Source organism: Polistes canadensis, unplaced genomic scaffold (assembly GCF_001313835.1).
Source record: "Polistes canadensis isolate GaletaPanama2010 unplaced genomic scaffold, ASM131383v1 scaffold_68, whole genome shotgun sequence".
Taxonomy (NCBI): Eukaryota; Metazoa; Arthropoda; class Insecta; order Hymenoptera; family Vespidae; genus Polistes; species Polistes canadensis.
The window spans coordinates 314449-327730 of NW_014569615.1; the positions used below are offsets into that span (position 1 = coordinate 314449).

General features: G+C 31.2%; 1 protein-coding gene across 3 annotated transcripts in view; it reads right to left on the reverse strand.

Annotated features, from left to right (window-relative positions):
- The window catches only part of LOC106786213 (glutamate receptor 1), a 209026-nt gene that overhangs the window by 23353 nt on the left and 172391 nt on the right, over positions 1 to 13282 (reverse strand). For all 3 annotated transcript variants that reach the window (XM_014747355.1, XM_014747353.1, XM_014747354.1), the window contains 3 exons: positions 3783 to 3915; positions 2082 to 2202; positions 74 to 238 (listed from right to left, as the gene is read on the reverse strand). In XM_014747355.1, the coding sequence (XP_014602841.1) occupies positions 74 to 238; positions 2082 to 2202; positions 3783 to 3915 (419 nt within the window). The remainder of the gene's footprint in view (positions 1 to 73; positions 239 to 2081; positions 2203 to 3782; positions 3916 to 13282) is intronic.

Sequence of the window (13282 nt, forward strand, 5' to 3'; positions counted from 1 at the left end):
GGATAGAAAAGAGAGGGGGCAAAATAAAAAAAAGGAAAAAAGGGGACAAAAAAATGGCAATGCTTATACGTACGGAAATGGATTCACGACCAGCCCCCTGATAGGTGGCAGGATCTAGCCGATGCCAACCCAGGAGGAAATCCTTGACGTGAGGTCGAGTGGCGTCCACAATGCGAAAACCGGTGATGTTGATGGCACCGTACTCGATCACTTCGCTTTCCCATCGATCGTCCATTATCTGATTACACGAGAGGAACAGAGAGAGAGAGAGAGAGAGAGAGAGAGAGAGAGAGAGAGAAAGGAGGGAAAAGAGAACTAAACAACTTGAAATAAAGATATAAAGAAATAGAAAGAAACTCTGGGCTAAGAAAAAATAATGTTGTCCGATACTATTACTTTTAATACTCGTTTGAATTAAAAACCAAAAAAATTTTACTGAAAAATACTTCTGTACTGAATAAAACAAAACACGTTAATTTTTATCCCGAATCTTTTTCTTACTGTTGTAATAATAGTAGCCTTGTGTTTAACTATGGGGATAGAAGAAGGGGGATGAATTTTTGAACTTATATAATTATATAAGTATATATATAATAATATTATATATTATTAATTATATATTATATTATAAATATATATTAATTATAATATTAATATTATATATATATATAATATATATTGAATAGTTTTTGTATGTGTGTGTGCTTTTTCTGTATATTAATATATTTCATTGTCAAGTAATTTAGCAATAGCATAACGGATAATGTGAAAAAGTAAATGAATATAATGTGTGTAGAAATATATATATAGAATCGTTATGAATTGATATTTTGGTGATATTATAGAGAAGATCGATATATGTGTTAGGTGTTTAACGATGCTCGTAGTAGGGTTAGTAAACGTCTGTTGAACGAGGGTTAAGGTGAATGACGATGGTAGAGAGTCTAGGAGTAGAAGAGAAGGAGGCAAAACTAGATATATACGGACAAGTGTATTGCCGGTATCTCGAGCGTGGTACAGAACGTAATGGCTCTTGCTCCTTGTAACTTGCTTCAAACCGCTAAACAGAACCTAAACTGCCTCCCTAAATCGTACACGCGAAACTACGGATTCTACGTAGGTACGTGCGGAGCTTCGCATTGAGGAGAAACTTCAAGGATATCGGATGAATTTGAGTGATTACTGTATTCTATGAATAGAAAATGGTCTCCTATATTAAACGTTGTTCTCTCTATCAAATATAATAATAATAATTTACTTATATCTATTATTCTATGTTACACACAATATATTTTTAATCATTATTTTGATAAATCCAAGAAAAATTAATATTCATTCATATATTCGTATGTGTTATATAGATATTATAAAAAAAAAAGAAAAGTGAGATGTGACTGATTTTGATTATGTTAGTGTATGTTTAAGAATTTATTATTACGCGTGTTTTAGATTACAGGTGATATGAGGTAATTAATGACACTTTATTGTATGAAGTTTGACAAGGAATTTGTTTTAAAGTGTATCGTTTTTTACAATACGTTCTTTTATCATTTGATTCCATTCAATATACGAATACGTGTGACGTTTTATTTGTTACCAAGGTAATTGGAAAATAATGATACAGGTGTTAAATAAAGAAACTAGAGAAACAGGTCGATATTATTGTAAACGTGTTCGTAGTTAAATGTGAATTAAAAACGTGTAAGATCTCAAGGATAGACAAGAGGTAAGTATTTGTCTGCAATTATTCTTTGATGAATAATCATAACGCGTTGGTGTTGTATATAAGTGTAACGTGATTTATCGATTTTACGATTGAACGATCACATTTATATATGATCATTCAAATATATTAATCCCGAGAAATAAGACAAATTATTGAGAAAAGAAAAAAAGAAAAAAAGAAAAAAAGAAAATAATAAAAAAAAAAGAAACCGAAGAGAGACAAAAAAAAAAAAAAAAAAAAAGAAAAATAGAGAAACAAAGAAAAATCGTTTTCTAATAAAAAGTGTAAGATCAAAAGATATTACTTAAAGCTATAATATCGTAATTCGTGAATTTCCGTGTAATTCTAAACTTACCAGTCCACTTAATAAATAATGATACGTTCTTCTTCCAAGCGTGACGTCTCGAACGTGACTCACCACGATATCCTTGGCCATGTCTGTCGGACAATCCAATACCACGTATTTGTTGCTCCATCTGAAATAAATAGATCGTAAACTAAAAATCCGTATTATATCTGTGTCATCATCATCATATTTATTATTTTTTTTTTGGTTTTAATATCTTTTTTCTTTTTTTCCAATTCTTACGATATAATACAATAATTATATCAATTTACATCGTTACGCGTTTCACTAGTTTCATCATTATTATTAATATTATTACATTGAATCTAACTCCTGGCGGGGTGATGATTATTAACGATCAATTACACCAAATGAATACTATTAAATCAAATTGTTGAAATTGTTTAAAAGGAACTATGTATAATGAAGTACCGGTACTACTATCATCATCATCATCATCATCATCATCATCATCGATGAGTGTATATTACAACGTGGTATTTAAACGTGCGAATATTGACAGGAATAAAATGACTTTTTATTCGGATTAGAGAACTATCACACTATGGGGGTTTATCTCAATTGATCGAATAGAGAGAGAAAGAGGAATAGAAATAGAAACATGGTAAAATGGATATATTAAACGAATGGATATCAATAGAAGGGATACTTATCGATCGATATCGATTATTTCTAAACGCACCTGCATTATGCTTATTTTCGTTAAGTGTCACGTATGCTCGATTTGAATTCCCAGTTACGGTCACTCGTTGATTACCTGCATCGCGTAAATGGAGCACGCAAACCGCAAATGCGTAGTCGGTAGTAAATTGTGGGACGGACGCGTGATAGTCGTTCGACAAAACGTAACGGACGCGTTACGTTAGAGAACGTAACGGGTTTTGTACGGTTGCGAAACCTCCACCGAATTTACACCAATCCGAAAATAATAGTATCGATCGATGCTTACCTTTACAGGAATCCCCATTTAAATACAACCCAAATAGTATTGAACATTTATCATTATGAAACACACTGACGTTAATCTTAGTGATATTCTGACGCATACGATAAAATATTTATAATCATTTTAAGATTCTAGTAGTTTATAGATATATTATTCAAAAAAAAGAAAAAAAATACAATTTATATAAACATTTATACGATTATTATCTTAAATGTAATCGTGATGATCAATTCTTGGTAAAACTTTGACGTATCAGAAAGTAATAATTGTCAATAAAAATATATAAATAATAAGTTAGTTTGATCAGGATAACATTTATGTTAATATAATGAAATTCTGATTCATCCGAAAATAATAGTTTCGCGGTAATCTAGAGAAATTGTGTGCTTGAAAAATATAATTTATAGAGATTTAAGATTATCTTTATGCAATATACTAATAAATTCTTGATTTAACTATGACGCGTTAGTGAATAATAAATATAAATATGTTAGTTCATTTAATCACCACGACATTGACGTTAAAATAATTAAAATTCTGACGCATTAGAAAATTATAGTTTCGTGGTAAATCTGAAAGAATTGTGTTAAAGTAAATCAAAATAATTGTTAGGTATATTACTCTAACGAAACTCAGGCTCATTTGAAAATTATAGTTTGGATGATCATAAATTTGATGTGATTTCATAAAAATAACAAAAAAATAAAAATACGTATTACGAGATAGATGTGAATCACGTTTACCGATTAAGTTCTTCGAGACTACGAAGAAAATCGATCGCCTCGGACATGTTTTGTATCCTCTTGACGGTTTCCACTTGAAAAGACTCGTTTCCAGGCTTCAGCGTTTGATAAATTTGCTGCAACCTTAGAAGACCTGAAAAGAAATAAAAACAACAAAAGAATATATGAAACAATACACAAACGTGTTATATTATACACATTGGTGAAAACAAACTTTATGTTGATAATATTTTTGTTCGAAATATCTTGATGAGCTTGAAAATTATTTATACAAACACACATCCCCTCGAATTAATATTTAATTTTCTAATTAATTGCGTTCGCCAAAATACATCTACCGTTTATTTTGGGTCTCCTTTGATAGGTCGATCATATTTGTTAACAAACAACAAATTCGTTTGGACAATCATTTGTTTTCTAACAAATATTTAGATCGAATATTTATTCAAGAAAATATCTATAATAAAATAAATAAATAATAGTAAAAAAAAAAATCTTATATATTTATTTAATATTTTATTTATAATATATTTAACTATAGAACTAGCCTTCACACACTTAGTCAACTTAGTTGTTAGTTATCGTAACGTTAGTAACATCAAAAATGTGTACAATAAAACCGATGACCGAGTTAAAGAGCGAAAAGGTTCAATTGCAAGAGCATGCACAGAAGAAGAAGAAGGGTGGTTGCATGTGTCGTTCAAAACCTGGTTTGTGGTGATAACTCAGTCGCGCGTCACAAAACAGCTTGTATTTTCGACGAGTGCTCTGAACTTTTCGCGAACGAGCTAGCTCGGCCTTCTTTCCACGATGTTGGCCACGCGTGTCAGCACCCGTTTCCTCTCTGTATGCATCTGGTAACAGTAACTGACCCAAAAAACTACTGCCGGTTGGTTTTCTTTTTTTCCTCCTTTTTTCTTTTTTTTTTCTAAATGCGTCGAGAATGAAAAAACGTGAATTTTTATTCTTTTAACAGGAGTTGCCGGGCTACTTCAAACCTTACCTACTGTGTTAGCTATTTTTATATCACCTAAAGAGTTACCCTGAATTTTTGATTAATTCTTTTTTCCTTTCTTTCTTCTTTTTTTCGTAAATAACTTTTCGTAATGTGATGTAGAGAGATATATAATACATTATTCAACCATCCCTCTCCCCATTTTGAAATATAATCATTGGAATTATATATTTGTTGGGAAATAATGTACTTGGGATTTAAAAAAAAAGTCTTTTTAAATATTACTTTCAATCCCTTTTCATATTACGCTTGACCATTATCAAATGGTCTGACCCTTATACGAGACCCTTTACAAAAACGATTCATGAATGAATATATAGTCAAGTAATGAAAGAATAATTTTCAAAATATATCTCGATGGAATATTAAATATGATTCCTTTCGCATAATATTTGTTTTACATTGAATGAGGGGAAAATAAACCAAAAAAATATCTATTAAAATATGTTACCTTTATCACAATTATAGGATTGTTCTCGAATAATTACCTACAAAATCTAATGAGATAATATTATTTTACCTACAATTGATATTAAACGATTGGATAAAATTGATTAAATTAACATCTTGATAAAAATCAATTCAAAATTCATTGCAACAAGATGGAATGCATTTACAACAACGTTCGAAAGATTAACGATTGAAAATAACGGTACATATATATATATATATATATATATATATATATATATGATCGTTAGATAATNTATATATATATATATATATATGATCGTTAGATAATAATGAATAGATAATAAGGAAACAGAGAGAGAAAAACATGTATGTATATATACATATACATGTGTGTGTGTGTTCGTAGGAACGAAAGATGTAATTAAAGTTGTGATTCCGTAATCATAGAACTGTTATACAAATCGTCAGACAGACGAAAGTCAACGTCATTCAATATGTCCTCAATTCTATAGTATTTCTATTATAGCACTTTAATACGTACAAGACTTGCCACTATGTGGCTAATTATCGACACGTTGTCAATGCAAAATCATCTTCTGTCGACTACAGGATTAAGACTAATTAAAAGACTAATTACCTTTACGTCAGATCCAACACGCGTATCCGTGATTTCATAGAAAATTCAACGCAAATAAAATGACGTTATCTATCTTGAATCATCTATTCCTGAGATTCATAAATTAAGGAGAATAATACAAAAAAAAAAAACAAATGGGAAAATAATTAAACCGCGCGTGAGTTTTTGTTCGTTAAATCAAATCCCAATTAAAAAAAAAAAAAAAAAAGAAACAAAAAGAAATATAAAGTTTAATCGGCTTAGCACGACGTTAGTGATCGGATTAAAAAAAAACTAACAATCGCAGACGGTAACAATTAGAATAATAATAATAATTATTATTATTATTATTATTATATCGTCGATAAAATCAAAAGATAATTTTGCTCGGAGATATAATAAAATCAAATAGGTAGATACGCGCGACGAGAGAATAGTTACGGAAATAATTAAATGAAAATCAACAATTGCCAATTATTATCACTAAAACATTCGGATTTGTCTCGAAATTTGCATGATATTATTACTAAACGATGAAGAAGATAGCTCATAGAAATGAAAATAGAAATAATACGAAAGTATTTGTATATTATAATTGTCCACTTGATTCTTCTCTCCTAATTTCATTTTGTTTTCGTTTGCCCCATTCGAAGTATTTAATATAAATGGAGATGAAAATAAGTTAACAAATAAAATGAAATATAATACTAATAATAATAAATATAAAAGGACGAGAGATAAAAGAAGAAAGAAAAAAAAGAATAAGGAATAAAAGGAAACGTTAGAAGAATAGAATCGAGAGGTAATGAAATTTATGCGAAAGATCGCATAGCTAGCTAGCTAGCTAGCTAGCTAGCATAGGTAGGTAGCTAGCTGTTGGGTTGGCACACGGATGGAATGATCGAGAATGAGAAGAGGAAGCTGAGAACGGGCGTTGTTGGCGACGCGGAGATGGCCCCCAGGGACAAACGCGCCATTTCGTCTGGCATGGTATGCGAACAATTCTGTCTGCCGCCTCATACGAGAGGCTTGTGGTTTCTCTTCCTTCATCCCCCAACCACCCGAGACCCCCCAAACCCCCTACCACCATCACGACTCACCTACCCTCCGCTACCACCACCCACTAAGCAGAAATACTCGCACATATGTGTGCTAGAGTGAGAGATAGAACATACACTGACCTGGAATACCACCGAGACCGATGGAAACTAATGTCAAAATACGAGTTTGGTAGTAGTAGGTTATGTATGTTGTGTGTGTGTGTGTGTGTGTTAGTGTGTGCCATCATCTCATCCTTCTAACGCGGCCATGACAATGAGCGATCGACTGCAAGCCGCGAATATGCGTCCACCACCATTTTAACAGAGCTTCAAGTGAAAATACTTTGGCTTAGGTTTACTTTACAAATCCTATGTTAATATTTCATATAAGCTAGATTTTCGTATTATTATTATTATTATTATTGTATATTATAATTATTGTTATAGTAAATTATTTGGTTGGGGTATCAAATGTTCGAGTTATGAAGGAATATCGATTGCAAGTTAAAATAGGTTACAAGAAGTCGAACGCGTATCAGAACGCGTTATTCATCTCGGTTGATTTGAAATATGTGGCGTGAAAAGTCGATTTCATTTTTTTCTTCTCTCTTTCGATAGTAATTTTTTCATAATTTCCAAAAACGTACAAATTTAATGAAACAGTTTTTGTTTCAACAATATCGTAATAAATTCGTGAAAAATTAGACCGAATTATATAGATCGTAATATTAGTTAGTATTTTAATACGATTTTGATATGATTAATGAAACAATAATTGATCTTAAGGTTAATTAAAACTAAAGCACAACTCGATTGAAATTTATATCTTCTTCTTCTTCTTCTTCTTTTTTCTTGTTCAGTTGCAGACTAATTAGCGAATTTAATATGAATGAAAATTCGGGATTTAAAATGAAAGAAGTAATTATTTATTCATCTCTCTTGTTTTCATTTTTTACACACACACACAGATATATTATTATATTATATATATCTATATGATAGATAAGATATAATCGTTCGAGTGCGTAATCATGCTTGCCCAAAGGATACACGTACACTGCTACAGGCATGGAACATCGTTACAAGGATGCTCGAAGAGTCTGATTAGTCCGAATAACAGAGAACGGACTGATTAGCGCGTCCCAGCTCGTAACCATCCCTAGGGCAATCTCAGATACTCCGTTCCCTCCCTTAATCCCTGGAGGAAGCGGCATTACACTCGCCTTAAAACCGAGCTATTAGCTGACTGAAGAAATAAAAGAAATAAAAAAAGTAAAAGAAATAGAAAAAGAAGAAGTAGAAGTAGGAAAAGAAAAAGAGGTCTTCGAAATTTTTCGTACTTTTGTTCTAAATTTACTTCGTCGATGATAATACGACTCCCGACCTCTATTCCTTTTTTTTATTTTCTTTTTTTCCCCAACGAATTCTCCAAACGAAAAAGATTTGAATGATGAAAGAAGAAGAAGAAGAAAATTGGGGAAAGAAATTTTCGTCGAAAAAGGGGAACGGAAAAAAAACAAAAGGAAAAGAATTTAATAGAACATATCTGACCGTATTATTATTATTATTATTATTATTATTTTTTATTCTTTCCTTTCCTTCCGTCATAATGAATTCCGTCTATTCATCAACGTTCTACGATCATCGTAATGTTTTCTTTTTCATCCTCCTTCTTTATTTTTTTAATAATTTTCTTTTCCAACGCATACTCGGAAAATACTCGGAGATGTGTATGTATATATATATATATATATGTGTGCTAAAGGAAGAATAAGAATAAGAAGAAAAAGAAAATGATAAAGAGAAATTTTATATACGAGGTGGGTAGGATAGGTGGTGGTAGCTCTCTTGTGATGCACAATTACGATAAGATAAAAGGGGTGCACACCTTCATCTCGAAAGGTTGACGCGAGAATTATGGATGAGATGAGTCGTGCCACGACTAGAACGTTTGTCACTGTCGGGATACCAACCAAACATACCCAGTTACATTTTAAACTTCATCGGTGTACCGAAGTCAACAAAGATAATATGCACTTTTCTATAGGAGAATCTTTTTTTTTTTTGTTTCTATGTATTTAATAAATCTGCTTATTCGTTCTCGCGAGATGAAATAATATAATTTTATGTTAAAATAAATCTTTTTGTTTCTCCATTCGGTAATAATAAGTATTTTTTATCAATTAATATTTAACGATGATTAAAATTGAAATTATATATTACAAATGTTTACAAATTTATGATTAAATGTTCAATCGTTTATTATTTATATCGTTGAAAAAGTGAAATGTGGATTGACGAGACGAAAAAATGAATGCAGTTTTACGAAAAAATACGGTAAAGTAAAATTGCAAGAAGTGCAGAACAGGACGTGCACGCGCGTTTATCCTAGCTTAGAGTTGGAAAGATAAGTGACTACCTTAATGCGGGTTGTCCGATAAAAATATCTTTTCAGCAAGAACGTAAATCCCAAAAGTGTACGAATCTTATTCGTACTTATAAGAATCGTTCGATGTGTATTATTGATCATAAAGAAAAAAGGAAGGATAAGTTTTGTCAAACAAACATAAATATTTTCTTTTATCTTTTATCAAAAAAAAAAAAAAAACGTATGGTTAATTTAAAAAAAAATTATTAAGACGAACCAATTAAGATCGAGAAAACAAAATAATATAATAAACTTACGATACTTTTGTTTGATTACAAAATGAAATAATCTACAGTCATGAATTAATGACCAATAGAAAAATTCCTAGGAATAATTTAATAATCCCAATGGGGGGGGGGGGGGAAATAGTCATTTACTCGAATAAATGTTTAAACGTATAGGTAACGATAAATATTCTATTTACCTTAGCTCCTGCCATGGGTTATGAGTGTGAGTGTATATGTGTGTATATAAGGGGTATAGGGTATGGGTTTGGAACAGGAGGTGAATGGAAAAGGGTGTGGCTTGTGGAGAGAACGAACGTACAGCGAGATGGGACAATGGCAGGACTGTATGACGGCATTTAACTCAGGCTTAACAGGATTTAAGCCTGCTCGCGTTGGCCGAGCCCTGAAAATGGTTGGCACGGAAATCCACGCCAATCCACTGTTTCAATTCCCTGGCACGTGACCATTATACCACCTACAAAATGTATGCACCCGGTCAACACGCTCTATTAACGATGATTAATTCTAAACGCGGAAGGAACTATCGTTACCAGTTCTCTATATTACTACTACTACTTCTAGTATTACTATATTACTATTACTACTATGCCTATCTGGTACAACGATCGAGATCCTTTGCAAGAGCATAATGATCGGACTCGACGAATATCACGTGAATTTACATTCGTGTCCAATCGAGTACAATTCTAATCTAATCAAATGATTTAACATCGGATAAATATGTAAATGTATAATAGGGTTACTATAGATTATGCGAGTATGTTATATTATTATAAGCTTTTTACTTCTTTTTTCTTTTTATTATTTTTTTTTTTTTATTATATTATATGTATATTTATTTATATTGTATTATGTGTGTTGAATATAATATATTATTATTTCGTATAACGCGTTATACGCAATCGTTTACTTGCACGTGACATTTCATTCTTATAAATATAAAAGAATCGAGATAAAAGCTAAACACAACATCTTTTTCTTCTTCTTATTCTTTTTCTTATTCTTTTTCTTCTTCTTTTACTTTCGCAAACTTCAATTTCATTTTACCGAATGAAATGGTCAAAACCAACAACGGTAATGGGGTTTTTCAAGTTGAAATTCTTTCTAAAAGGTTTCTTTTTTTTTGTTTTTTTTTTCTCTCTCTAGAAAAATCATCTTTACCATCGTAAAAGATTTATCATAGAACGCGATTTTTATTAAATCATAATATTTTTCTAACTCGTATTAACTAAACGTTTAATATTACATACGATGATTTCTTTGAAATTGATTTTGACAGCGTTCAAAATGCTTATCGTAGAACACACTGAATGTTAATACAATTGGACCAGAATACAATGAGTATAATTCGTTTGAATGCGCTTATTACGAGCCACGAGTTATTTGAATCGACCATTTGTCTGTCTCTGCATACATTGACATACTCGTTGACCGTGTATTAAAACGGAAAAGCCAAAGCTGATTATCGATATTACAAATTCAAGATGGTGATATACTTAAAACTTGTATTCTAGCAATTGAATTTATTGTTTCTTCCAATTCGTTTGACGTATCGAGTAGTTGAGAATTTATGATTTAAAAAAAAGAACAAAAAAAAAAGAAAAAGAAGAAAAATCCTGCTATTGATTTAAGTAAAAAGAAAAAAAAAAAAAAAAAAAAAACTAATAATAATAAAATAAAAAAAAAAAAACGAAGATACGCGAGATGCGCTTTAATCGATAACGTTATTCGGTTAATTAACGTTAACGCATTATCCGCGCAATCCTGGAAGTTTATGTGATTTGATTAATGATCAAACGCTGACTTGCCAATTGTGTTAGCCGGAATAAACCTGCTAGCCTGCTCGTAAAGCTCTTTTCGCTAAGATTTTTCTTTTATAAAAGAAAGAAAAAAAAAAGGGGGGAGGGAAAAAAACACAACAACAAGGATGAATAAAAAAGTAAGAATAATCGTGAGAAGATGGATCTGTAATAATGTGGATACTTAATGAAACAAGAAAATTTTTCAAACCGATTTAATTTATTTCCCCCATCGAACCCCCCTTTCCCAAAAACCCATTATCTCGATCTACTCTAATACCTCTAGAAATATTTAAAAGAAAAAAAAAATCTAAATCTAATCTTATAACCCTTACAATCTTCTCTGAATCTACATTAATTATTTGATTATGAAATAAACGAACTAGGAAATTAGTTGAATTTCAATGTCTCGAGCTTAGAGTATTGAAACAATTTTCGGGTTAACTAACTTTTAATCCAAAAAAAAAAAAAAAAAAAAAAATCCTATTAATTTAAAAAAAAAAAAAAAAAAAAAAAACAAGAAATAAATAATAAAATAATAAAAGTTTCCCCCTATTTTTCGTCGAGGCACCGAATTTTTCAATTCGAACGAATTTACGCGTCGGAGGAGATAAAACAAATTCAAAACCGAAATGAAAATCAAAAAAAAAAAAGAACAAGAAACGAAAGGTAAATAAAAGGGTGAAGGGGGGTAGAAGAGTTAAAAAGGGGAAATGGGTCGATTCTTGGAACGTTAGTGGGAAAATTTGCGAAGGACTATATCAATGGTTAGGTGATTCCTAGGTGCATATAATACGCATGGATATAGATCTGTATATCCACGTATATCCGTATACACGAGCCGTATAATCATCGAATATCCGGAATAGGTATCGGCACGGACGCCACGTATTCTCCCAGTAATTTCCATTACCTCGGTCGTATTCCCTTCCTCTTGTATTCTCCTTCTATCTATTTCTATTTCTATCTCTCTCTCTCTCTCTCTCTCTCTCTCTCTCTCTCTCTCTCTCTCTCTCTTTCTCTCTCTCTCTCTATCTATCTATCTGTCTATCTGTCTATCTCTATCTTTCTATCGGTCTCTATCTCTTTACAGTTCGCAATCAAACTTCTCTCTTCCTCTTACAGTTTACTACACGCTCAATTTGTGTCCTTCAAAGATCACTTTGTCATCAATAAATCGGAATTCCGTACGAGATCAGGAGAAATCAATGAAACTGATTGAAAGATAGATATATATGAATATATTGATTATAATCTATCATTAGAAATCATAAAAATATTATTAACGATATAAAAGCATACTTACGAAATTGATTTTCCATTCCTTTAAACGGAACTTATTTTTTACGACGTATACGAAGTACGAATTAATGATATTATTTGATTAATTATTGCGTTATTATATTACTCGTAGAATGATAAATAAATGAGGATATTTTTATCCTTTTTGTTAAGAATTAAAATCCGAGGAAAATTTGTATATATATATATATGTTACCATCGAAGTCAGAAATGAGTCATTGCTAGTAATTCCTCGGCATTCTTATCAATGCAAAACGCCTTCCGATGAAGCCGGAAATAAGACTTTTTACAGAGTTTTTTCTAGGGATCTAACATAATATTTTGATATCCTATAGAATATTCAATTACTATTTAAACAACGTTGAAAAGAATACATTGTCGGGCACATACACACGCAGCAATACGATCACACAATATCAGAGATTGCAATGCTGTAAATTGTGCATCTTTGCAATTTCTTTGAAAAGTTTTGGTAAATATGTTTTATACTAAAAGTTAATAGATTTTAATGAAACTTATATTAAATTAAAGTACATTCTTTTGTCTACACGTAGAATACCATATCGAGTTATAAATTTAGCATGAAAAGTTTAGAAAATGTCAGAGAATGCAATGCTGTAAATTGTGCATCTTTGCAA